General features: G+C 36.5%; 2 protein-coding genes across 14 annotated transcripts in view; one reads left to right on the top strand and one right to left on the bottom strand.

The window, feature by feature from the left end:
- ESCO1 (establishment of sister chromatid cohesion N-acetyltransferase 1) overlaps positions 1 to 23,460 on the top strand; it is a 36,452-nt gene extending 12,992 nt beyond the window's left edge. For 2 of the 4 annotated variants that reach the window (XM_068932318.1, XM_068932319.1), the window contains exons 8-12: positions 7,030 to 7,161; positions 14,573 to 14,662; positions 18,512 to 18,655; positions 19,572 to 19,759; positions 22,438 to 23,454. In XM_068932318.1, coding sequence (XP_068788419.1) covers positions 7,030 to 7,161; positions 14,573 to 14,662; positions 18,512 to 18,655; positions 19,572 to 19,759; positions 22,438 to 22,585 — 702 coding nt within the window. In that variant the 3' untranslated portion in view covers positions 22,586 to 23,454. Of the gene's footprint in view, positions 1 to 7,029; positions 7,162 to 13,837; positions 13,960 to 14,572; positions 14,663 to 18,511; positions 18,656 to 19,571; positions 19,760 to 22,437 lie in introns of all 4 variants that reach the window. The other 2 variants (XR_011139154.1, XM_068932317.1) reach the window with 2 other exon arrangements.
- Positions 23,461 to 24,281: 821 nt separating this feature from the next.
- Positions 24,282 to 27,944, bottom strand: part of GREB1L (GREB1 like retinoic acid receptor coactivator) — a 145,820-nt gene continuing 142,157 nt past the window's right edge. For all 10 annotated transcript variants that reach the window (XM_068932307.1, XM_068932310.1, XM_068932311.1 and 7 more), the window contains one exon: positions 24,282 to 27,149. In XM_068932307.1, the coding sequence (XP_068788408.1) occupies positions 26,986 to 27,149 (164 nt within the window). In that variant the 3' untranslated portion in view covers positions 24,282 to 26,985. The remainder of the gene's footprint in view (positions 27,150 to 27,944) is intronic.

The raw sequence follows: 27,944 nt of genomic DNA, 5'->3' as shown, positions 1-27,944 counted from the left end.
GTCTTAAAAGCTATTATGCTTAAAAGTTCTATACAAAGAGTGGTCTTACTACGTGCAGCAAAATCACAGAAATTAGCATTTATAGTATCTGTAAATAATTTTATAGTTAATAGCTAGAAACCATTTTCATTTGAAGTTTCTGATATGCTGTATTAAGAGAAGCATTTTCGTTATTCTTCCTCACCATGAGCAGAGTTGGAAAGTCGTATTTTTATTCTTAACTGGAAACATTTACTTGCCCTTTGATATACTTGTTTAAAAAATGAAATGCCTGGAAGTCGCTGTTGGGGTTCTCTACTGTGAGACCTGATTTTCTTTGGTATTTGTCAAGCCAATCCGTCTCAACCGCTCTCAAGGGGTTAAAACCCTTTTTTTCATCTGTTGGGAGGGGAGAGTTGGGATTGGGCCAAGAGTGGCTCCCTGCATGATATAACATCTTTATTTTGCTGTGAGGTTGAATCTGCTTAGTCTTTTGGCTTTAAGTGTGCTGGGCTTTTTTTTTTTAATGGAATTTGTTCTTTTAATTGTCTCTGCAGTTTCTGAGGATCTGAGTTTGAGATGTTGCAATTATTGTCTGTTTATTCTGACCTTTTAACTTTCCAAGCTATATTTAGAGAGGTGTTGTAGTGAAACTAGTATTTTTTTCCCTCATATGGTTCATTTTTTGTATTTAGATCATGAAGATGTATGTTACCTTCCTTCTGTTCCCATATGATAGCTATGGTGAATAGATTTATCTTCTATTTTTCTTAAGTAATACAAGCTCTAGCAAGCTTGACTTGCTGAATAAGGCATACATCGTGCATTTAAAAGCTTTGCTCTTTGACTGTATCAGAAATACAGTAATGCAGCTTCTTTTTGTAGAATATTTAGTAGCTGTACTTGCACCGTTCTTTTCGCAGGTACGCGTCATTTAGTTATCTGAGGAGCACCTTTCAAACTTATTAAATTATGCTCATTTTATAGAGGTAAAACCAAGACAAAACAGGAGTCCTTATTGTGTTCTTCAGATTTGTTTGCTCTTGCCTGTCTTGAACCATGCTCTTCTGAGGGTGGAATGTCAGCTGAAAACTGTGAGGAATCTAATGCTGCAGCGCACTTTGTAAAACCAACTGTAACAGGAGGCAATAACGTTCAAAGTGATGCGCAGAGATTAATTACTGAGCTAGGAGAGTAGGATGTGTTTTTTGGAGGAAGGAAATTCAGATCAAGGTCAAAAAGATTTTTATGTTCCAAATCCCTGACTTGCTGTTTAGAGAAGTAGTCTGTTCTGAAAACTTACAAACTGTATCATCTTACGCTCTGTTTAGGTAGTGTATATTCAGCCGGTAGACTGACAAATTACATGAAGTTCTGTATTTGAAGTTTTATAGAATAATGCATCAAAATAGTATTTAGACGCATACTTTTGAACTACTTGAATCTAACATGGAAATATGAGAACTTGAATATGAAATTGTGTTCCATAAGCTTCTGAAATTGAGGGAAATATAAAATGTGCAAAGCATACACTTTCAGTTTTCAGAAAATGAGATGTGCTTTATGTCCAAGACAGGAAAGTCAGTTCACTTCTGTAAAATTTGGGTTATGTATAAGATCTAGGGCAAAACTTTGGCTGTAACAAAGTGAACCGCTAAAAGTGTTAATGCTACAAAATGATGTTTTAAGTAGTGACCTTTGAGGTACCCATGTACTTCTTCCATTTTATGGCACTAAGGAGATGTGCTCTTTTGAAAATTAAGCTAGTCTTTTAAAAGTAATACTCATCAATTTTAAGGAAGAATTTCCCTAATGAACAGCGAATGAACAGAGAAAACAAATCATTGAAGTGAGACAAAGATAGCAAAGGGTTACAGGCACTTTTCTGCCTCTTGTGGAGATCTGAATTAATGTTTAGACGGAAGGAAACATGGTTAAACGTAGATAATCTTTATGAGTATCAGAAAGTGCATTGATCAGGATTGCTTGATGAAAAATGCTCTTTACTTCTGAAGTCTGAGTTGATGCTGTATGTGAAAGTGATGTGCCAAATAATTTAGTTTACACATTTAGATATCGTATTTGAATTGCTGCTTACTTATATTTTGGTTAAATTTGAACAAAGTCTCCTGTTTGACTGAAATAGGTAGTATAGGAAAGAAATACTTTGAGCTAAAAATACAGGCCTCAATGAAATTAACAAAACGAGCATAAAAGTGATTTCTTACGAACCTGAAAAAGATTGTATAATTAGCACTTTAAATTGTTGTTTTCTTCCTTAAGCTGGTATAATCCAATTGGCAGTTTCTCTGGAGATATGGAGAATGGCTTTTGGGCAGCGTTTTATTCACATTAGTTAAATACTGCCTGTTTTCTTTTCTATTACCCTAGCAAGAACAAGGCAATGGCTACTACTTGATAAAGGACTGGGGAGGGAGTTTGGTAGTTCATCTGACAACAGTCCCTCTTCCTTTCTTCTCATGCAGATCTTGCCCTTTGGGACAACTTTGCTTTGAGTAGGGCAGTAGCAGTTATCCTTCTTACTCTAATTTCTTCCCATTTCTTCTCCACAGCAGCAGCCCAGCTTTCTCTAGCAAAATCAAGTGGGTTAAGTTTGATACCGTTGTCCTGAGGGTAGGAACGTTTCATAAGATTAGATGGGGACATGAAACCAGAATTCAAGCACAAGGGCTGCTGCTGTTAGATCCACTCTCTGTGATATACTCAAATTACATTTTTATATATATTCGAGAACAGACTGGTCATAATGTCCTTTGTAAATATTATACTTATTTGATTTTTAACTTTACATTTTTTCATGTTGTTTTAGCCAATGACCAGTGAGGACATCATTTCATGATGGATAATGACCCTCCACTTTTAATTTTTCAAATATGTTAAATAAGATAAATTACATCACAGTTCTTCAAGTTTTAAATAGAATTGTATCCTCTGGATAAAATAACTTTTCAGAAAGATGAGTATTGGTGATATGTTTTGTTTGTTTGCTGCTGTTAAATTCCACATACCACAATCTTTTTTTTGAAGTGAAATTTGTTTTTGAGTTGGGTCATGTCTTCTGATCCTCCTGGTCCGTAAGGGGATTCACCCATCAGTTTTTATTTTGAATCCTTCTTTTGATGAAGTGGCATTCTTTGACTTTTTCATTTTCTGTGGAGATCTCAAAAATCTTTGTGTTGTTACTTTCTGCTTTTCTCCATTGTATTTACTTTCCAGCCTGCCTTTTTTTATGGCTGGGCTTTATTCTCTGCTCTGCCAGAAGACTAGAGGAAAAAAAATCTTCCTCTACCTAGCACTAAGTAATCAAGAAGGAGGTGGCTTAACCTGCGCCTGTAACAAGGGCCCCTTTTCATCTCCTACAGAGGCATCAAATGCCTTTTTTGCTTGCAGGGCTCCTTATTCCACATATGGAGGATCAGCAGACATGCACCTTCTCAAAGAAGAGACCTTGGTAAGACTTTTATTTCTGTCTAACACAGAATTAAGAAACCCTTCTGTAGATTAAGGGAACATTGTTGCAACATTCGATTACAGTTAGCCTTGAAACAGTGGATCTCAAGGTTGTGCCTCTCCCATGCTCATATTAATGAGGACTGCCTGATATATTGGGAATGCTTAATTGCCATCTGCACTTGCAGAATTTGCTTTGGAAATAAAAGTATCCCTGCTTTTCATCATTGTTCAGAAAAATGAGATTTAAATTGAGACAATTTGCAGTCTGCAATCATGTGTTTTCTCAGATGTTGCTCTGTTTAAAAAACCTTTCCCTATAGGTTATGAGAGTCAAATTTCTTATACCTTCCTACAGTTCTGACAAGATGACACTTTATGCTCCAATACCCAGTGAGCATCAGTTTGAAGCTAAATCAAACTAAATTGAAATAAAGGAGTATTGAAATATAAATTTCAGAAGTATATATTGTTCTTTCCAAAATTCCAGTTTGGGGTTTTACTTACCCTCGTATATGATGCATGAGGGTTTTTTTTGGTGGTGTTTTGTTTTCCTCTATTTAGGGAGGACTGGCAACCTTGAACGCAGTGTTATTGTTCGGGAACGTTTTTTATCTCTTGATGCATGTCCTTTTCTTTTTATGTAATGGCATTAGCTTAAAAATAGTCAGATTCTTTTGATGTTTTCTTAAAGTGCTGCCTTCTGTGTTATTTTTGACTTTATTTTGCATGTCCTGGGTTTATACTATAGAATCTGCTTTGGACTTACTGAGCCTTTTTTTTTTTTTTTTTTTTTTAAATCTGAAGCGTGATGCCTTGGGCTGTGTATTTGAAATAGCACTTCAGTAATACAAAAAGGCTGTCATCTGTATTACCCTCAGTACACTGCAAAGTTTTGTTATTGTTTTTGATTTTGGGGGTTTTGGGGGAAGGGGTTAGTAATACAGTACTTTTTTTTTTTTTTTTCCTGGTTTTCATGTAATAACCTATGTTTATAGCCCATTGATACAACTGAATGCATATAAAAATAGCGATATCAATGAAAAGAAAAAAACAGAAAAAGTCAGATACCAGCAACATGCAGGAAACTGTAAAATATAATGTGGCAGTATTATTCTAGGGAAATAATCTGTTCTTGGAGACTTGCAAAGCAGCATATGAGTTGACAAAGCAAGACGGGATGAGCTAAAGCCCTTGGCAACTTTGAAGATATCCTTTCTGCTAATTTGTTAAGTACTTTCATAGCTACTTTTTTTTTGGTTTGAGAGTTTTGGTAGTGAACTAATAGATAGCTTAAATAGCTTTAACTTCTCAGTTATTTGAACAGGAATTTGTTTTGTGAGACTTAGTACAGTACTAATATATACTAAATATTGTAAGAATTGCTTTATGTAGCTGACTTTCAAATTTGCATGTCTTATTTTTTGAAGTGTCCTGCAAGCATCAGAGTAGTTCCCCCCCCCCACACACCTGTTCTAGCCTAAACTTTGGAGATGTTTTCCATCTTCAAGACAGGAATTACTAGATTCAGTTCAAGAGGGGTCTTAAGGTAATCACCACGCGTCCTTCCTCCTGAACTCCCTTTCTCATGTATAAACCCTTGAAATGCAGCATATTGTGGTGGCCAGATGGGCAGCTTGTTTTGAACTGCACAGCTGATTTAAAGGAAGACTGAAGGTAGAATAAAATTTGCTGCTTTTGATTTTTACGCCTTTGGAAACCTTGTCTTATGCTGACTTTGCAAATACTTTTGTAGGGATCATCTCTCATTTTTTCCTCTGGAGAATGGTTTTTGTTTCTGTGTACAATAGGAATGTATAAATTGACACATCAATAATAGAGCAATGACTTTTCAGGTTCAACTTCTTTCTTGCTTCATATATTTTTCATATATGTGCTCTTAAAGAGAAATAAGAGTCTTTGAATTTACTTGGCCAAAGCAGTTGCATCTCTGTTCTTTTCTTGGAAAAGAAACCAGTACCTAAGTGTTGGGCTTCACTAATGACTGCTTGAAATAAGTTGCTATTGTGTGAAGAGCTAAGCCATCATCTAGCTTTTTAGATGTACTTAAACGTACCTTTGAAGATGTAGGAAGTGATTTGTAAACATCTTGCTGTGTTGCAAAATGGTTTTTCCTATAAAGTAGGCTTTTTGACTATGAACGTTTCCGCTATTAAAAAACAAAATTGAATTTAGGTGACTTGTTTTCATGCAATTTGTGCATGTGCAAGTTGTGCACTCATATCAATTTCCTTAACAGAACTCAGAATTTCTTTTGCTTAACTAATAACCAGTTTTACAGGATAAAATAACTTCTTGTTTCTGTTACATGTGTAATGTGTTAAAATAGATTTAAAATGTCATTTAATGTTGCTAATATAAACTCCATTTTTAAATGTAGTTAAAGGAAAAAGAAAAAAATATTTGACCATTAAGCCATAACTTAAAACATGTCTTTTTGGCTAGAGACTGCAATCTAACTGATACTCCTTTTGCTCTTTGCAAGATACTTGACTTTTCTGTGATTTAGTTGAAATGAAAGAAACCCCTGCGTTTGACACTCCATTCCTTATTAGGCACCGATTCCTCAGTCTATGCATACTTCCTAATTAATAACACTTTTACTGAATTAACTGCAGAGCAGTATGTACTGAGTAGCACCCTTAATTTGATAATATTTGGTTATAGAATAGGAGGATAATCTAAAGGGTCGAGAGTAAAATTAAATAATCTTCTATTTATCTTGTAGCTGCTGTCAGGTATCTGAAAAATAAGTTACGAACTCTATGCAAGTAAAATAGCACATAAAATATGATAGCTAACTGTTTAGGTTTGTGATTAGGAGTTCAAATGCAAGTCTCGAGAGTGTATTAAAAAAGAAGCTTTTCATCAGTAAAACTTCTGTAAAAGAGTGAAGAGAGAAATGAAAAAACAGCACTGATTGCTTTGAAATATTTGGTGTAACTGATTTTCATAAAAGCCTAAAATATCATTGTCAACCATTGCAGGTGTATTATGAGCCTTATGATTATTTCTGTAACTTTTGTCTTGTATAATATCCTTCCAAACGTTCGGGAAGATGTGACTCGCCTCCAAGAAATTCACAGTCAAAGGACAGGCAGCAGTAGAAAAGTGGGGAAAACCAAATAGTGTGGGAGTCTTATTTTATTTGGTAAAAGATTATTAAATTTACTGCGAATAGTTTAACAAAGGAAGAACTCTGTGGTTTTTGTATTTTGTGAAATAAAAAATAAGTCATTTGTCTCCTGGTACTGTGTTCATAACTAATGTGATGGGGAGGGGGGTCTACTTTTATTGTTGGGTAGACTTTGCTCTGTAATACAGCCTCTTGAGGCTGCATAGGTTTTTGTTTTTTTTCTTGAAGATGAAATTCTAAATTTTATATCTATTTTTTCTCCTGTCTCCCTCCATTTTAGCTTCCATCTTGAGTCTATGGAAGATCAGTTATAAAAAGTGTATGTAATTAGATGAAAGTTCTATTATAGAGTTGTATTTATTGTGCCTTAAAGTGAACAAGTCATTTTTTTTACTTTTTTTCCTCTTTCTTTCTTTTAATAGGATGCAGGGCAGAAGAGATTTGGTGCTATTTCCTGTAATATTTGTGGAATGCTTTATACTGCGTCAAATCCAGAGGATGAAACCCAACACCTGCTCTTTCATAACCAATTCATAAGTGCTGTAAAATACGTGGTAAGAAAACCTTATCTTTTTACAGAAATAAGCATGATCTTTTACTTACTGTGTAGTAATTATAATTCATATTACATTGTTATGTTTTAATAGATTAATATCACAATAGGCCACAAATCTGCTTTTAGAAATGATTACAGGGACCGTAATAGACAGGCTATATGTCACTTACAATCAGTAGGCTTGTGATGCTTCATTTCCACTGTATTCTTTCTGTTACATTTCCTTAATTTGGTTGGGGGCGGGGGGGAACGGAATGCTCAACAGCAAGACGAAGTAATGTCACTGTTTTGAAAGTGCTAAATGCAGGTTTCAGTACAATTGGTGTTATACAGTGGTTGGCTTAATAGCCAGATACAGAGCTGACTATTTGCTGTGTAGTATTAGATGACTTAATCATTTGTAATTCAGAGAGAGACTGCCTAATAGTCCTGTTGATATAACATTATAGTTTGTTAAAACTTTACTGAATTTATAGTATGATTATTATATTTAAATATAAAATTAAAATTGTTATTCCATAGATTCTTTATATGTGCTATAGCTGGGTATATCTCTCATATTAAAGCGCAGATTTGAAAAACTATGTACGGCTTGTGTTGTAAAGGTATGTTGTAAAATCAGCTACTTTATACTAGCTGATATTACAAAACTTATAGGAAATACCTATTCACAATTCTGAAATCCAGAACAGAATCCACAAAGTCTATTTTCTTTATCACACATGTTACCTTCAGTACTCTACACTCGAGTAGATAAGACCTCCAGGATAACTGAACTGAGGCCACCAATTCGTTTCATGTAGGTACCGAATAGCAGTTGGGCTACTCTCAAATCACAATTTTATCCCGTGATTTATAAATACAAAGACATGTCTTCATAGGTAATATGTTTGAAACCATATGGTAAATAGTTTTAGTATTTGTTATGTTCTTAGTTTTTACTGAATAATCCAGGCGTTTTAGAAGATCTTTTCTGATAGGCATTAGCTACATTGTAGGGTGAGAGAGAGCAGAAAGCACGGTAGAAAGCCATACATAGTAATGGCAGCGTATAATATATGTTCCCCATCTTATTCCTATCTGGGTTTTTTTTCCTCCGCCCCACCCCCCCAAGCATTTTAAGCTCTTGAATGTTACTGAAGATGTAAAGATAAGTCAGAGAAGGTGGTGATGATTCTTTGGAAACAGAAGCTGGCAGATGAGTTCTGTATTCATTTAAAGCTGCTAGCTCTGCATGGTGGTAGGAAGCTGCATTGAACTTGGAGTATTTTGAAAGATGAAGCAGTTAAAATTTCTCACTTGTATGTATGTCTAGAGTAACAGCATGATTAACATATAAGTAAAAGAGCAGACTACCTTAAAACAACTTTATACAAAAGTTAGGGAAAATTTTCTTACATTTAAAACCATACCCACTGTTTTATCAGCTTCTAGGCATCTTTTTAAAACATTATAGTTTCTTCTCAAGCAAATTTGTTTGTTTTGTCAGTTCAGCAGGTAAACATTTCTATTTCTGAAATCTGTAAGACTCTACTTGTGGTTCATGAAATCTTCGATGGCTGTAGGGTGATGATTTAGATGGTTACTCTATAACAACTTTTAGAGGAAGAAGCGAAGGAAGGAGTTTTGTGAGTTTTTAGGTCCCTCCTCTTTTTTTATTGGAAAAATTTCATTGACTGTGTGTTTTCCCAACAGGGGAAGTAACTTTAGCCGTTCTAAATAGACACATCTTTAACTCTGGTCATTTAATACATATTTGGTTGTTCTTTGTAGATTGTATTGTGGTAATGTCCATGGCGGAGACATGCTCATCTCTTCTTAGAAAACAGTTTGAACTTTTAGATAAGCCTTCTTGCCAGTGATGTAATACACCAAATCTCTATGTCTTAATCTTCTAGAAATACAATAAGGAATGCTAATTATCCTAATTTTGCTAGAAGGTTTCTGAGGAGGACTGTTGGGAGGATGACTTGAGGGGGTATGCAATTTCAATTTACTAACTATATATAAATATTTAGAAAACAAGCAGCAACCTTTCTTTCCCTGAGTGTTGTGTTAACTGGGCAGTAGCATCATAGGATTTAAAAATCTGACTAGAGAGAGCCTTAGTTTGACACATGGTCTTGGGATGTGACTTTATTAGCTCTCCTAGATGTTATTCTTATAGTAGATAATGCATTGGCGTTATTGTTGATTGGAGGGCTGCTTTGAGATATCTAAGAAGCATCTTTCATTCTTCTGTCATTCACATTCTTTATGCCATATGAGGCATAGAATCTTTCAGTCTTTCTTGGGAAGACTGCTTGGTTTGCTGCCTCCCTTTTGAGTCTCTTGTTGTATGCTTTGTAGTTGCATTGATGATTTATTTTAGAATCACAAAAAAGAAAGCCTCTGTAATCTATCATGCTAGAGTTTCTCTTGCTGTGAACTGTGAAAATAAACTTTTTTTATTGTCGGTAAGTGTCTTATCCGCCTGCATTCAACTGATTTAGGTTTTTTGAAGGTTTTTTTTGTCTTTGTTTTTAAAGTCCTGAGTAGCCAGAAGATAGTCTCTACACAAATAACAGCATTATTTACTGTTTTCAACAGAATTGTTTTTTAATGGTTTCTCTTGTTTCCTGTAGTAAAAACATCATCTTTTTAGACATACAAATTCCAAGATGCCTTCAGAAGTAGGACAGGCTAACAAGGAGATGGTGTTGAGACACGCTCATTTTGTCACTGATGGCTCTTACAGAAGCAAAAAAATTGAAGGCTTTGAATGGAGAGAGAAAGTTTGGCAAGTGTAATGACATTCAATGGATCTGGGGTCAGAAGACTGGCAGAGACTGATAAGGGTTTCCCAGAGGGTGTCATTTACTGTTAGCAGAAGCACATGAACTGAATAAGCAAGAAGATAAGGTGGTGGAGGATAGTACCAGAACAGGAGCAGGTTGGTGTGGGAGATGTCCCCTACTGTAGATAAACGTAGGAATCTGCCTCGCTATCCTTCTGGTTTGAGACAACTGAAAACCTCCAGAAGTAGTAGGCCGTTCTGGCGTGTGCTTGTGCAGAGTGATCACATATGCATCAAGTGTTAACTCCAGTGATAAATTTTTGCGGGATGGATATGTTATACGGTTTTGCTTTTTAAAAAAAAAAAAAACAAAAAAAAAACCCTCTAGCTGTCTCTGTGATGCCAGGTGAAATCAATTTAGTGTTTCTGCAGTTTTCTTTTTTTAGAACAGGACATTATTTTTAATGAAGTTTTTAAGTTGCAAAGCCAAATGCTTAAGTTAGGAATTGCCTGTAGATTCAGGTGCCTGATGTGAATATGATTAATTTGTCTGATTTTTAAGCTCATTCTTTTAGTTAAGAATGTCCTGAGTCGAAGAAACTGGGAGAAAGCGTTATTTGGCCTAATACCTAATCTGATAAGTTGTAAATGGCTGTTCTGGTGAAACTGAATCCAAGGCCATCTGTGAGGTTGTTACAATTTTTGAATCGAAAAAGCAACATTTGACTTCCTGGAAGGTGTGGGTTAATAAAATATCAGAATTGAGGATGATGGGGAATTTCAAGTCATCTGAAAAAGACTCCATGTTTCTCTTGATTGCATTGACTCCAAAATTGATATATTTGTGCAAAATTGAACTCTCTGATGCTTCAAATAGTGGTACCCTTACTTATCTTTTGTAGGAATCTTAATTTTAACAGAGGATGATGCTTAGTAGTTACATTCAAGGATCTTAATGCGTTCTGCAGTAGAAGTCTCATTCTCCAAATTATACTTGTAGGGAATAGAGCAGAATATCTATAACCTGATGAAGAACTCAGGACCAATAGACCTATTTCAGTGTTAGAAATTATCAAGGATAAAAGTGCATAAAATTTTATAATTAAATTTAATTGTTAGAGGAGAATTTCCCAAATACTTTTCTTAGTGAAGAACAAGAATTGTATGGTATTAACCATCTTTTTCCTCGCGATCTCCAATATTTCTGAGAGAAATCAGTGCAAGAAAAAACAATCACCAGTTTTATATTCATTCGGGAAATAAGGCATGCAGACAAGCCAGAACTATCACATATAGAAAAATACCAGTTTTTTTCTCTTCGCGTTTCCTAATTTTACATACAGACTTTTAAAATGTGAGGAAGCAATCTATTGTCTCTTCTAACTCATATTTTTAAAGGCAAGTCTATGTCAGATGCTATTTTATATGATAAGCAAAGTGAAGTTGACTGCTGAACAGTTCATCTACAGCGCTATTAATGTTTCAGCCATCTTTGCAACTCTATTCTAAATCATTCATTGTATGGGTATTTATAATATCCACTGAATAGAAAGCACTAAGCAGTGTAGTCATAATTACTGTCCATACTACTATGTCATGATGCAGTAGAAACTGCTCATCTGTATTGCCCTTTTTCAGAATGATTTCTTTCTTTTTAATTGTATTGTTATTGCACTTTAATAAGCAAGCCGAAGCAATCTTCAGTGTTATTTGAATTGGGGAGACAAATTACAAGATGATTTGAAACATGCAGGTAGATTGAAAATCAGTTCACTGTTTACTGCAGAGTTGCGTTACGTTCTCGAACTATTTCAAATACCTGTAGGATAAATGGTCATAAAATGCTGGGGGGAGGAGGAGAGTTACAGGTGTTGTACAGACAGGTGCTGTATTACACACCAAATGGGGCTCTACTAACTGTGATTACTGGGTATCTGTGCCATGCAACTGCTAGTTGTAGGTTATCTGATGCTGGGCGTACTTTTCCCATATTGGGGAGGAGCGGTATGAGCGTGATCTTTTACTCTAGGCCTTGCAGAACTTGGGTCCTGGCAGGAACAATAGCTTTTCCTTTTATCTTTTGTTCATCACAAAGAATGTATATCCATCCTTGGGCATCTTGTTTAACAGTAAATCTGTCTTAATGAATGCCCTAAAATAATGTAAATTAAAATGAAAGGAAAAGCAAACTTTCCAGCTTTGTAGTAGAATACTATTTTTTGTAGACTAATACTTTTGTTTCTTACCGTAAATGTGTTCTTGCCATCTGTGTTAAGGGAAGTCATCTTCAGATCACATATAAGACATAGATATCTGCAATATATCAAATATGCTTTAAAGACAAACAGGATCAATCCCAATTGAAGCTATTAGCTTGTTTTACTTAATAGTTTTAATGTTAGAATATTAAAGGGCTATGACATTTCTTATGTGTTATTTCCATTAGCATGATTTAGGAGGCACAGTTCGTTCCGTATTAAGAATGAACAGTAGGCATACTGAAGAAGCGGATGCTTATGTTAAATGTTAGTTTTTATTTCTTGAAATGCTTAGAGCTGCTTTAATCACAGGGAGGGTATGTCTTTGAAATATCTTCTCTGATGTAAACCAAATGAACTCAAAATCTTAGATGAATTTAGGATTTGGGGAAATTTTTTGAAACATTTTATCCAAAAAGATACGTATGTGAATAAATTCTAAAATACTTGAATTCAGAACCTGCCACTCCTATGAATGTGATCAGTCCTCATATTGGACTAACCAATCACTTACAAAAATAGACAATAATAACAATAGGAAGTTCTAAATATTTTCTCCTTGCAGTTATTGCATTTTTACTGAATTACTTGTAGATTTGAGGTTACTTAGAAGTATAACAGCAGTGTGCTATAATTTTAAGCTGTTCAGAAACATTTTTTCATCAAACTTAATTTTGTTGGAAAATACCTGGCTGTTATAACAGAATACCTTAACCTAAAATTCAGATTTGGATTTTCTGCATTAGGAATGCAACATTCTGGATGCCATACTGGTAGGATTACAAGATGCATAACATTAGTCAGCTGAATGATGATAGTAGTTGATTTGAGGTAGGCTGTGGAAAGCTTTTGCAGGGCAAGCAGGTAGCCAAAATGCAGTGAAAGACAAAAAATGGAGAGAGGATGGTGTTTGAAGTTGGAGAGCAGTAATCCTTACCTGAATTTTTTTTTTTTGAGACCTTTTCTAACATCCTCAAAATGCAAGTCACATTCACACAAATGGCCCTACTTCTGCCTGAGTATTCTAACACTGCTGTTTGCTCTTGTTTACGATCAGACCATAATATATACAAATTGAAATAATATGCCCCTCTGTGTTGGTATTTAGTGTAAATGCTACTAAGCAAGAAAGGCAGGATTGAAATGGTATCTGTATTGCAATCGTTGTCATCCTGGGGGCTGAGCTCACACTTAAAAATAGATCCAGGGCTAGCAGCAAGTAGATAAAATTTCTAGAATTATTCTTTTAATGTTTTGTTTGCGGTAAGGGGGTTAAAATCAGCGTGATTAAAATGAAATACAGATCAAGTATTATAACACTTAAGTTTGTCATTTTTTCTGGTAGTATATTTGGCATTGCTTCAGTGCCAAATTCCATTGTTTGGTCTTCAGTTGAACGTTACTTTTGTGAGAAGGTACAAATTTCAATGAGAATTATTCCATCGATACTGTTTCTTCAAAGACTTTTTTATTTAAAGTTGCTTTGAGTAAGACTTGTAGATCAGCCTTTTTAGTGGCTGAAGTTACTTCTGCATTCAGTATTTTTAGGTCCCATCAAAGCAACTTGAGTTCTGATATCTCTACCAGTCCCATCTTACTAGATTTAAGTGGCTTTTTTTGTTTTGTTTTTTTCCATGCAGGTACTGCTCATTATTCACCACGAGTGTGGATCTGAAGAAGAGTTAATTACCTCTATTTTTTTGAGTATGTTTAACTTCAGATACACACAACGTAGCCTCCTTCCCCATTAGATTCTTAGAAGGTAGTTATACAATTTTTTATAGTATCCTTCTTGTGACTTTAATAGTTATGATCAGTAACAAAATAAACTATTCCTTACATTTTGGGCAACTGCATGCCAATCAGTTCATTTAGAACCTCCTGGAGGTCTTTCGCATGCCAAACTTTAAAACTGAGTGTGTATTTGTGGAGGTAACTATGTTAAAAAGAAATCTTTTAATAAAACTTAAGGTTTTCTTCCATTCACTGGACTCTGGAAAATAAATATTACATAGGTTTGGAAATCAGTTATGTGAGCTGAGTTTGCTGTTCCTGCTTTGAAATTCAGTTTGTACTGCAGTCTTGGGGGAAAAAATCTAATTGGGAAATTATAACACGCTTTCACCAATTGTTTTTAGATATAGTTAGGCTATTGTATCCTATAATAAATAAGAACATATATCTGTTGTGTTCATTTAGAAAAGCTAGCTGAAGTTTCCTTTGCTAGCTAAGCAACTGCTAAATAGTTTTAAAGTCTATATGCATAAGTTTAGAAGTCTTTGCATAAGTTGCATAAGTTTAGAGCAATAATATGTAACTTCTGATTGTAAGAATACATCTTGTATATGCTTTAGATAAATGTTTGTTTTATTTAGGGGTGGAAAAAGGAGAGAATTTTGGCTGAATACCCTGATGGGAAGATAATAATGGTTCTTCCTGATGACCCAAAGTATGCACTTAAAAAGGTATGGTGGAAAGTATTCCTCATTTTGCTTGATATTTTAATGAGGATGTTCATAGTAAATTTTGTATAATTTACATGAGAGCAAGTAGCTTTTTCTGCAAATGGATCAGACATTTCACCCTTAGGCACTGTTATTGACCTCATAGAAAGAGTGGGTCTGAGCTGGAGTGGAAGGCAGGTTTGGGAACAGCATCAGCAAACTTTTTTTTTTTGTTTTTTTTTTTTAAACATGCTTGCTTGCATATCTGTTAAGTATTTGAAGAGTATAAACTTTCTAGTGTATTTGAACATATTGAAATATATTGATGTTATTACACAGCACAGATGCTGCACCATAACAAAAATTCTCTCTAAATGGCATACAATTCTATCATAAAAACAGATTTAGATGAGAAATGCCTGCAAAGAATTCTAGTCCCTTCCCTTGTCCAAAATCAATCGGATGCGTCATAACCAGAGCTGATAACTTTTTAAAGTTATCTGACTCTGAAGGTTTTTCTAACTTCTTCAGACTCCCTTATGGTGCTTCACTATGCTTACCATTAGGAAGTTTTCCCTAAATGTCCAACTAAATCTCTGTACTGCAATTCAGGCTCATTAGTACAAGTCATATCTTCTATAGCTGCAGAAAACATCCCTCTTTTCCTTTTTTAACAGCTTTTATGTGCTTCAATAGACTGTAGTTCTTTAGCTGTAAGAACATTTAAGGGATGTAATTTTTTTTTTTTCAGTTTCTCCTTCTAAGTAATGTTTCATAGGGCTCTGATTACTGTGGTACTCTCCTCTAGATGTTTTACATTTGTGCCAAGTCTCCTGTCTCTTGTGAAACTTTTTATCTAAGACTGGGCACAGTACAGTAGTGAGGGCTTAGGGCAAAAGGACACTTTGGCATCTTGTTGGCTAGTCTGTGTTTGTAGCCCTTAATATGGTATTAGGTCCCTCCCCACCCCTTAAGTAGCATAATGTTCATTCATATTTCACTGGTGTTTTGTTGGGATTAGTCGAAGTTTTTTACAGTACTACTGTTAGCCGTTTGTAGCCATCCTGTGTTTTTGAAGTTACTCATCTTCAGGGTTTTACTGAATACTGCAACAAAAATTGTTCCAAATATATTTTAGTGAGAACGCTACCTTCTCTCATATCACAGATTTAGGTTATATTCTATCAAGTGTATGGATGGGATACCTTCATGAATGTTACAGATCAAACCTGTCCTCTTGAAACACAATTCCGGGCACAGGAAGGAGAATAAGGCCATTGGATGCAAGGATAAATTATGCCTGACCAACCTGATTGTCTTCTATGATAAAATGACTGGATTTATAACAAGGAGAGAGTAGTGAATGTCATTTACCTTGACTTTAGCAAGGCTTTTTATGCTATCTCTTGCAATATATTTAAGTCCAAGTTAGGATGCTGCAGTCTGGATGGGCAGACAACTAAAAGCATAAAAACTTGGTTGAATGGTTGGACTCAATGGTTGAGGATAGCGGTTAATGGGTTGAACTTTACCTCAGTACTGGTAACAGTTGCAGTACCGGATGGGTGTATCCCAGGGCCCGTCCTGTTTAACAACTTTATCAGTTACCTGGAGGAGATGACAGAGCGCACTCTTGTCAAGTTTGCAGATGGTACCAAATTGGGTGAACCAGTCAAGAGGCTCAGGGGCAGGGCTGCCATTCAGAGGGACCTAGACAGGCTGTAAGAATGGGTCAACAGGAATCTCATGAAGTTTAGCAGGGATAAATGCTGTCTTGCACGTGGGAAGGAAAAACACCTTGCAACGCGGGCTTGGGGACTTGCTGGCTGAGGAGCAGCTCTGTAAAAAAGTCCCTGGGGGCTTGTGCTTGAAGATGGGACATAAGTCACCATTGTGTCCTGGCAGCAGAGAGTAGGTTGTTATGGCTTCCTGGCTGCATTAACAGGAGCACAGCCAGCAGATCGAAGGGAGTGATTTTTTTTTTTTCTGCCTTTACTTGGCACTTGTTAGATCCCCAACTGGAATACCGTGCCTAGTTTTGGCCCTCCCAGTACAAGAAAGACATCACTGAACTCATTCCAGTTTAGCAGAGGGCCACCAGGATGGTTGGGGCACTTGTCCTGTGAGGAGAGACCGGGGGACAGGGGATGGTGCAGCTTGGAGACTGGACGGCTTCAGGGGCTCTGAACAGCAGCGACCTAGCACCTAAGGCCTGTTATGGAGAAGACAGAGTGAGGCTCTTCACTCTTATGCATGGTGGGAGGATGAGCGATAACAAGGCATAAGTTGAAAAAAAGACAGGTTCAGACTGGCTGTAAGGAAAAAATTTTTTTTTTTACTGTGAGGACAGCCAGGAAAGGCACAGATTGCCCAGAAAGGTTTTGTAGCCTCTGTCCTTGGAGGTTTTCAAGACCTGACTGGGCAAAGCCCTGAGCAACCTGGTCTGATCTCACAGGTGACCATGCTTTTGAGCAGGTGGTTGAGCTACAGATCTCCTGAGATCCCCTCTTATTTGAATTATTCTGTGATTTTTATCATTTGTGCTCCAGATGGTATAATTCAGAATGTTTTTTTTTGCATTCTTGGTTACACTACATTTATACATTTTAATGCGTTTCCAGTTGTCTGGAAAGTAGTAAGCTATAAGGTCAAGAATTAAATTCCACAAGTCAAGAATTTGAATCGATTCCCAAGACAGCTGTATCAGTACTACGAAGTGACTGAAGTGCATTTTCATTAGACTAACAGAATTTTTAAGTTAGTGTATTGGACAGAAACTACAGTTTTTCTTCATCTAATACTTATTGGACTGAATTCATAGAAAGTGCTTTATCTAAGTTTATTTCTCTAGTGTTGCTACCATAATGTTAGTCTGATATTAATATAAAGTATACATATAGCTGTGTGTTTTACTAAAAAATTTTTACTAAAAGGGCTAAGAAAAAAATTGCTTCAAATCTCTAAATGGAGCAGAGGAAAGAAAGACTGTAGCAAATCAAGTGATTTAGGGCAGCTCTGTGTACAAGCACCTTCAGTGTTGAGAGAAGCTACAGTTGTCAGCTCTGTGGATGACTGACACTAGTATTATATTACAAAGGTAACTACAAAATGGATTAATGAAGCTTATGGCATTTAACACACAACATAAGAAAGGCTGCCTTATTTCTTTCTAGTATGAGTGATGGGATGATAAAGGCTACTCCAGTGACCAGTTATAGGTACAGGATTGCCCTGTAAAATCTCAGCTTGTGCCTAAGTTCTTATGCACATTCATACTGAAGTTTATACTAATTTTAGTTTGTGCTAACCTTCCTAATATTAAACGTTGAAATTCTGTTTTTAGTTCTGGTCACTCTTGCAAAGCTAATGGAAGAGTGGAAAGCTTGAGGAAGGAGGAAATGGTTATTCATTCCTCTTCAACAAATGCATTCACGATCTCTTTGCTACCTTCCTTGCATTGCATTTGCTATTATCTGCTAAACGCTTTTAATGGATGAATTGTTTCAAGACTTCAAAAATAACAAAAAAACCCCTTCAGCTAGCCTACTTTAACTTTTGAGATAGGTCTCATTTATTTGCTAGAGTATCACACTTTTATCTACATTATCTCTGTTAGCCTTTGACTAATGGAAGTTTAGACTTAATAGAAACTGATATAGAGGTATCTACTCTTCTTATTTCCAGCTAAGCATCATTTGAAGAACACTGTGGACTTATTTATTGCAGATTACTCGGGATAATCCTTAACTTTTGGCATAGCTTTCAGTGTTCCAAATACCGCAGTGCATTTTTGTAAATCTCTAATTGTTATGTATATATAACAAATGTATATTTATACGTGTAGTTCTCATACAATACTTATTTTCACAGGTTGAAGAGATTAGAGAGATGGTAGACAATGACTTGGGATTTCAGCAAGCTCCACTTATGTGTTACTCTAGAACTAAAACTCTTCTTTTTATTTCTAATGACAAGAAAGTTATTGGTTGTTTAATTGCAGAACACATCCAGTGGGTAAGTGATTAAATTGGAGAAAAGTACTTTGTGAAAGTGTCGATAGTTGGTGGCAGTGGTCTTCAGATATTCTGAAATAGGAGAATTATTTAAGAGTTCAATTTAGCCATTTAACAAATAAGTCGTCCAGTACTTCTTCAGAGAGGAAAATGTGGGAGACCATTCTGAAATGTAGTTTCTTGTTTTAGTGTAGTTGACCTTGAGAGGTATGGTGCAGCCAATTGGCTCAGACTAGTTCACGTAAGAGCTTGCTATAGTGGAATGGTGGAAATTTTCTGCTGTGCTACTTAGGCTACTTCTGGTGGTACTCTTGCTTGTTGACAAGCAGGTTGAACTGCCTTTCTGGCAGAAGTCCAACTCGAAGGAAAAGGGCCGCTTCACAGGATTGTCGAGTTGAATCGCTGAGGGGTCAAACAACTCCACAGCTAGCATGAAGCAGAGGGCATAACTGTGTGGTGGAGAGCAGGGTGAGGAGTAGGACTGCCACTTGCAGCAGTAAAAACTGTTGTCATAATTCTGTCACCTGTTCTCTAGGTGCCCTTAAACTGTGGTAATACAGGTATTTCCTACTGTCCATTAGAAGTAGCAGAAAAGAAGCAAAATAATCTTTGTCAAAAAGAGAAAAATCAAGGCAAACACTGTAACAATAGGTGGTAATAAGAATTGGATTTTGTTTGTTGCTATTTTAAATCAGATAGTCTTTAGAGGGTCTTTAGGTTTAATCGCTTTCCTTTTATCATCTATTCTGATTTTGAAACTGTTAAGAGAAATTACATTAGACAAAGTTATGTAATCTTTTTTGGTAACATGTTTTAGCACGTAGATATGTTTAACAAATATTTCTACAGAGTAATCATTTTGTTCAATCACTAGCAATGCTGTTATAATGTAACAAATATTTTGACATCACTTGCAGGGCTACCGAGTTATAGAAGAGAAGGTTCCAGAAGTTAGTTCAGAAAACGAAAAAGTAATTTTTGAAAGGCAGAAAGCATGGTGCTGTTCAACTTCTCCAGAACCTGCTATTTGTGGGATTAGTCGAATATGGGTGTTCAGCATGATGCGGCGAAAGAAAATTGCTTCTCGGATGATAGAGTGTCTTAGGTAATGTTTAGAAGTCATTTCCTCAGTTACATGGATTTTTAGATAAAACTCAGTCCAAGACATTTATTGTTTTATTTTGTGCGTCTCAATCTTGTATTTTTCTGGTGAAACTGGGAATGTAAATTTGAGCACAGTTAACAGTTCCAGTTTTACGTGGAGTTCAGAAACTAATGTCAGTATTCTGAAATGGCTTGCCTTTAACAGAAGCCTTTCTGCTAAGTGCAATTGTAATGAGTCAGTCTAGCAGACTGCAAATGAGCTTGGGTAAATTTCGCTTAGGTAGTTATGAGTGAAGGAAATGAGACTGTCTTTAGTCAGTGTTTGGGATTACCCAAGTGTTAAGCGCTGTGACCTAATCATTGGCCAAATCTCTGTTCCTTAGAGGTCAAAAGAGGGGAAAAAACAGTGCACGCACCTATTCGATACAGTCGGGTGAACTACTGCTCTAGTTAGGTGTTATTTTTTAATTCTCTTCTCCCCGCCCCTTTATCCGGGTCCACTGAACCTTAAGAGAGGTTTTCAATTTCCATGGAGTTTTAGTAGCTAGCGATGAGTCTATTTGTCTGAATGCCTTAATTCATTCAGGGACTCAAACATTTGCAATATTGTTTAGACAAATATTAAAATGTTGAATCTCCAAACCTTTTTTCACCTTCCACCCCTGTGTCTGGAAGCTCCTAAATGCCAAGGTGCTTAGGTTTCTTCCAGTGAGATTTCCTAGAAGTCTAAACACCTGTTCAGACTAGACAAGTGTTGTTACTCCTGGCTCTCAGATTTGTGCTGGGTGCTTGGCCACCCCTGACTGGTTGGACTTTGGTACAGGCATTCCTGTGACTGCTGAGCCTTGCGCTCTTTGGGTATTTGGAGGGTCTGGTAAAGCTGTTCCACTCTGGAATGCATCCACCAGGTTGATGGGAGCAACTAGAAAATTTGTATCAGATTACCTTACATCTGAAATATCAGCTGCAAAACTGTGTTCAGATAGGCATACTAACTTGATAATTTGGTTTTATTTTCAGAGGCTGATTTTTATCTGTGTGTTCAGTAGCTTCCTATAAACTATTTCTAAAGGAACGATTCTTTCATTCTTTCCCAGAATGACGCTGGAGTTGCTCACTGAGTCACAGCTCTAAAGGATCTTTAGAATCAATTTGAACAGTTCATTGCTGCTAGCAGGAAGAGGTCCCAGGTCTACTCTTACCTGTGCATTGCGTATCATACATTCTGCTGTGCTCTGGTGCTTGTTTGACCCTCCATTAGCTCTTTTTTTTTTTTTTTTTTTTTTAACTTGGTATGGTAGAAAACAGGTTCACCAGAAAGAACTTTGTACTGTTTTGCTGTTGAGTTGCTTGATAGAAAGGTCTGAGGTGCACCAGAGTTGGTGTGAAGGAGGGAGCGTAGAAAGTTAGAGAAGGCAAAGGAAAGCAGTGAGACTTTCTGTTTGGTGGCAGTAAGCAGTTAGATCTGCTCAGCTGCCAGTGAAACTTCAGCCTGAATATCTGTCTTAGCAACAGGTAGTTTGAACGGGATGGTTCTGGTAACAAATTAGATCCTGACTGAAGCAGACTTTTAAGTCCGTTTTGAGAATGTCCGCCCCATTTCACTCAAGCTTTTTTAGCATACCTGCAGTTGCAAAATCCCGGTCAGTGTAAGAACCTTGCAAGATCATCTTCTAAAAAATATAGTAATGAGAAGACAGTAATGCTGGTGGTAAAGTATTTTGTTCCTGTTGTCTTTTCCTCAAGATTTAGTGGAGATTTCAGTATTTGATAGAGGTTAACACTTGCTCTGCAGGTATGTCTAAGCTTATTTTCAGGAATTCGAAAACCTGTCTTTAATGGGAGTTTCATCTGTTCCAAGGATCAACATTTCCTCCTCCTCTTCCTCCTTCTAATCAAGGTCTTAAAGTCAGAGATCAGTTTTCTAAATTTGTTTATGTAGCCATCCCCAAAAGTGCAGTGGTGTCCCAGATTCTCTCATATCTCTACAAGTAAGGAAAAAGCATGCGTATATATTTGCTTGAAAAAATTATGCAAATTGAATTTTCCCTTTCATATAATTAATCATCCTGAAAGTGTATCACTGATGAATTGTGCAGTATGGTTGTGTTCTTGGATATTCTAAATTAATTCAAAGTGCATTCTTGTCCAAATCTCATATGGTTTCTCACACCAGGAATTTGAATTTTTATCGGATCTTTTCAAACCCCTCTCTACTTGTAGTTTATCCCTCTTAAACTTGTAGTTTAAATTTTCATTCCTGGTAATTGTAATCATAGTGCGTAGTGCATTCTCTTATGTATAAAGAAATAGCTGGAACTAATTTGAAATTTTTTTAACTCTGAAATTGAACTCCTGAAGCAACTTGCAAAAAATTGCCCTGTGCAAAAATTATTCTAAAATATCATATCAAAGCCTTATAAAAGCGCTCCTGAAACACATGACTAGACACAGGATTTAAAAAAAAAAAAAAAAAAAAGGGGGGGGGGGGGAGAGGGAGAAGCTGATGGACCCAGGGTTTTTTGAGTTTTTTTGTTTAACCCCAAACTTCCATGGAAAATAAAGACACAAATTTAAGAATCAGCAGACCATAAAGCATTGAGGCAAGATGACTTTCCAGGTAAGAAATACTTCTTGCATTATTTCCTGAGAGTAATTAACTTACTTTCTTTTACACAGGAGCAACTTCATATATGGCTCATACTTAAGTAAAGAAGAAATTGCTTTCTCTGACCCTACTCCTGATGGAAAACTCTTTGCAACGCAGTACTGTGGCACCGGCCAATTCCTAGTATATAACTTCCTCAACGGACAGCATCACGCCTAAAATGGAATTCCTTCAGGAGCAGTTACTGGAGACTTCTGCCAAAACGTACTGAATTGGTACAGACCTTAAGCAGAAGCCAGGGCCATTTTTGTTACAGTGAACTCAGGACTGGTAACAACCAAAAGGTTGTACTATTTTATTAAAATTGTAAACAATGCAGTAATAGGCTAACTTTGTTTTTTTTAAAAAAAAAAGATATTTTATTAACTTTTACAAAAGTTTGATTGTATTTTATCTAGTTAGTCATGTTTACATGCAGCAGAAAATTGTTCATAGTGGACTGTAAACTAATGCAAAGACTGTAGTCTCGCTGATGAGTACATGCTGAAGTTCTTAATGTGGTGATATACCAGTGCTTCTTGGTACTGTAAATTATTTGGTCTCCTACCACCAGTTCTAGAAGCAGGGTAAGGCAGTTAAAAGATTGCTTGTTTGACAGAATTCAAGACTATACTCAATTACATCAATGCAAGAAACATTACAGTGCAGTAGTTATGGTGGTAATCTTCACAGATTCTGTGGTTGCTTCTAGTATGCATTATATGCATTACTAGGGTGCAAGAGTAACTTGGGTGCCAGCAACATAGGAAACTTGTTTTACCCCCCCCCCCCCCCCAAATTCATAGTAGACTAAAAGGTGGAATAAACTCGCCTAAGGAACTGGTGTAGGCTTTGTTTTTCTTCAAGTACTGTACTGAGTATATACCTTTGTTAGTGGACTTCACTTTGATACTTGTCACTCCTTCATAAAGCTCTCCTCTTTTAAAGGGTTTGTATGTTGAAAAAACTGCTGTGGCCTTTCTTGATCTGTACATAATGTAGATAGATTAAAAATAAAATACTTGATAGCTTTTTTAAGGTTACTCTGTATTGATACTATGTGTGAATTAATATTTAGTATGTTTTTATACTTTTGCATGTGAAATACTACCTTAGTGGCTAAAGGCACTGTGTGTTTTGAAGCAGTCGTTGGAGAACACAGTGATACTGCCCTCTTACCTGCTGCGGTAGGTGAAAATTCCCTTTTTGACAATTGATATATTAGCTTCATCCACCAAGGATCGATTTCCCTAGTAGCTTTGGATCAATACAATTGCTGTCAGGTTTACAGTAAGAAGAGAGCTGGTGATTTCATCCTTGAATAATATCTTAAAACACTAATGTGAGAGTGGAAAGAATTTTTTTAATTTTTTTGATTTGTTTTAATTTTGGAACTAATAGGCAGTTAGTATACGCTACTTTATATTGCCCTGCACCCTATCCCTGTGCCCTTAACCTTGGTCTAGAGCTGAAACAAAGAACGAACACTGCATCTGAAACAAACAGTGCTAGACTGCTGAACTGTACCACTACACCTATTACATGCTTGCCAGAGCAATACTTAAATGTATCCAGACCAAGCTGTTTTCAGCTCTGCTGGCAGTTAAGGTGACTAAAAGTTTTGTTATTTGCAACTCGTTTACCTCCTACCCATTGTCTGTTTAAACAAAGCTCCTGTCTCAGGAAGAAGTACCCAGCTTGAAAAAATCTATAATACTGGCACTGTACTAAATTAACTTCTTTGTAAAGGCAACTAATGGCACTACTTTAGCAGTATCAGATGTGTTTTTTCAGGAGAAAGCATTTTTGTGTGAAGAGCTGCAGAAACACTTTGCCCTGTCCATCCATCAAAGTAACCGTTGAAAAAGAGGCAGTCTTAAATGGTAACTTAATATATTCAAATTTAATGAAAGCACATTATAAACATACCATAGCCACAGCTGCAGACAATTTCAGTTCATAAACAATAACATGAGGTAGACTGACTAGTGAAGCTAAATTCACCAAGTTTTTGGTTAAGAAAACTTTACACTAGGAAAGCAACATTTTTAACCCTCTTCCAAAAGTCTCAAAAAGCAATTACATAAGTTAAGCAAAAAGCATCTGAATATGATTTTTTTTTTTTAATCTTAGTTTACATTCAAATTTAACCTGTGAATAGGCAGTAACATCTACAGGTGAAAATATAACGCTGGCCAATGCAATACATTCATGAGAATGGCCTTGAGGGTGAAGCTTAAAATCAAAATGGAACGGCAGTAATCTAGTTGTCAAATAAATGGTCTCCTTTCCAGGAATTCCCAGAAGCAAGCTAAAACTTTGAACCACACAGGCCTACAACTTTTGAGCTTTTTTTTTTTTTTGATATACTTTCAAAACTCCTTTCTTCTGCACTGGAATGAGTTATAGAAGTTGGTTTACAATTATTTGGTAACGAAAGGCAAATATGCTGATTTTCTGATTTGCTTTTCAGTCTTCTGGACAATTTTGCACTGCTTCACCAGAGGGCTAACTCATCATAGTAGTCTCAGCATCTGGAATTTTAAAAACTTAGTGCAAACATCAAATACACAGACAAAAAGGAAACCATTTTTGAATACTTCATACCTGGAACTTTTACACCACACTAAAACTCTGGGTAAGCCTTAAGCCCTTCTGGCAAAACCAGAAATACTGGAATACATTCAGGTGTATAGCAAAAGCTTCAAGAAGCATCTTTTATATCCCTTCTTCTGCCAAGTGTTAAGACGACTATATAAGGCAGGGTACGGCTGAAGGAAAATAAAAAATAAATCTAAAGAAGTGGGTTGTTCATTTGAGATTTGCTAAATTTACAGCATCAGAATTAAGCTACATTAACAAAGACATCTGCAAACCATTTTCCTGTAGCCTTAGTCTAATATATTATGTATTTATTTCATTTGTAAACATTTCTTCACAAGATAAAAAAGGTTGCTCAATTAACACTATGTGTAAAAAAAAAAAAAAAAAAAAAATGCAGCTTTGGCAGGTCCTTCTCTGACGAGTTGCAGGTCAGTTAAAGAGATATGTTGATTTCATTGCATTTTTCAAGGAGTAAATTAATATTCCTGACTCAATCTTAAACACATGCTGCATTTTTCTTTTTGGTAAGGGGATCGTGATGAGCAGGAAGGTTTTCTTTATTTTACTAACATACAGAAACATCAATTGGGTAACCAGTGTTAACTGCACAAGCAAAACAATACCATTCTGATTTAACCCTGAAAACCAAATTTTGCTGCACCAAGTGCATTTTGGAACGACATAACAAGAATAAGCAACATGTTGTAGTATGTTTATAAGAACAACGCCTGACTAGCGCTACAACCAATATTTACAGAAGTTAATCAAAATAAAAGGGCCAACAGTGTTAGGTGATGCATTCAAAAAGATGATGTTTGTTTCTGGACAAGAGTCTTCTGAGCAGTTCCAGCTCCTGAGGAATTCTCCCCGACGTGCCCTTAGGCATCATAAAATCTGTCCTGTTTCACTTAGACTCATTTATGATGTCTCTCAAACCCAGCTCAAGCAGTGCTGCCCTCCTGCACACTTTGATATTTTTCCTGATTCACATCTGAATTGAAAGAAAAGGTTTTTTTCTAATCTTAGGTCTGCAGCCAACTGGAGTTGAGTGGAAAAGGACACCTAGAGTAAATTACATAAAGCCCACCACAAAGGCATTTGACATGCAGTAGACCTCATTTCCGTACCCAAAGGAGGATGAACCATAAATTTTAAAAACTTAGACAAGTTAAAACTGAAGGTATGTTGCTGGCAAGCTATTCTGAACTCTTAACTGAAGAGAGAGCATCTAGAAGAAGGCCTGTTTGCTGAGCGGGCAATTCACTTTGTCCCTGGAGCCAAGGAGGAGGTAACTAATGGGGCCAAAATTAGGCTGCTATGAGAACCTGCGTGCACAGTGCCTGCCATGCATTTACTGATTTGTTCAGGTTGAAGTAGTAAACTTTGAACTCCTGTGGAAATTTTGCCAAAGACAGTTTCAATACATACACAACTATAAATTTTAAACTAACACTGCACAGAGAATAAGACTATTCCTTTTAATACAAATAGCTAAGTTATATTGTAGTTTCAAACCCCTGAGTATTGCTGTACCAAAGTACAGATCTGAAGAGAAACAGTGGGCTCTCCTCCACATATCTTCAATAAATTCCATGTGCTATGTTGAGTCTCATACAACACATTCAAGCTAGTGGACGCTAAAAGCAGCTTCTTCCCCTAGCTCAGCTGAATATTTAACAAAACAAAAAAAAAATTCTTCAACCAAATTATGTCCTCTTCCTATATCCTACAACTTGGTTGGCTGTGTGATTAGTGTCATCGGTTGTGACTGATGTGAAAATACCTTGAATCCATGATCCTTTAAATTATAACTGATGATGTGATAATTTTATACTTAAGAATAAAGCCTACTTTAGAATTTTGGGAATCCTTTAGAGTAGTCTAGATAAATATTGGTTGCACTTTGCTCCACAGTGATTGTACTTTTTTAAAAAAAAAAAGTTTTTTTTCTTTTGTCATCGGTGTCTTATCAAAGCTTATATATGGCGTCCAGTAAGAAAATAGAGTGGTTTGTCATCACTGCTGTTAGCAGTTTGAAACTCGTCTCGGAGGCGGAACTGCCACTCATCCTCCAGCTCCAAGCGGACGATTGTTTGCCGTAATGAGCTTCTGTCTTGACATATGACGCAGAGGGTGGCACCTTCAATTGAAAAACACATCAGAGTGCTACGTTACAAGAACAAGTCTATTCTCTTGGTTTATCTTCCAAAGATGTTTGAAAGACAAAACTCTGCCACTAGGTAGGAACATTTCTCTTTTTTTAAAAAAAAAAAAAAAAAAAAAAAAGGGAAAAAACCCCACGTTAGAGTCTATGAAGAAATAGACAGCATATCCCCAGATCCAGCCCGTGAGCCCTGAGATACAGGCACTGGTGTCCATTGGCAAGGTGACAGAGGGACACGTGGCATGAAGGAAGCCCGGTGTGCAGTCTGCTCTGTACCACAGGACACAGTTGCCCAATTGCCTTTAGTTGCATCAACCAGAGCAGAGGTGGAATTAACGTGAATCCAAGATCCTTAAATCATTACTGATCAAATTATGCCAAAAGAATAAAGTCTATCTATCCCTCCCCCACCTCCAGTTAAGCACATGCTTTTGTACAAGGTCACTGATTCAATTGTATTAAGTCAAACCAGTGCCACAACTGACTGCTGAGAAACTCTGCTATAACTTCCCTCAGGTATGAGAGCTTCCCTTAGTAAAGCAGTGCAAGAGGAACAACAAAATAAAACCCTGATTTCTGTGGTTTAACAAACTTGCAAGCTTCCTTCCACCTGATGTTGCTATTGTGTAGTCATTTAAAAAGTAAGAGTCAGAAACCCTAGGGAGGGACTTTCTCTGCTTTATGCTCTAGCCCACTCATGTGGCGCATGGAAAATTCAGGTTCAGTCTCTCTGCTTGCTCTCAGCAAGGGAAGGCCCTCACTACCAGGCAT

The sequence above is a fragment of the Struthio camelus genome, chromosome 2 (genome assembly GCF_040807025.1).
Source record: "Struthio camelus isolate bStrCam1 chromosome 2, bStrCam1.hap1, whole genome shotgun sequence".
Taxonomy (NCBI): domain Eukaryota; kingdom Metazoa; phylum Chordata; class Aves; order Struthioniformes; family Struthionidae; genus Struthio; species Struthio camelus.
Note: the sequence above shows the minus strand (reverse complement) of the source record. Positions and strands in the feature narration are given on the sequence as shown.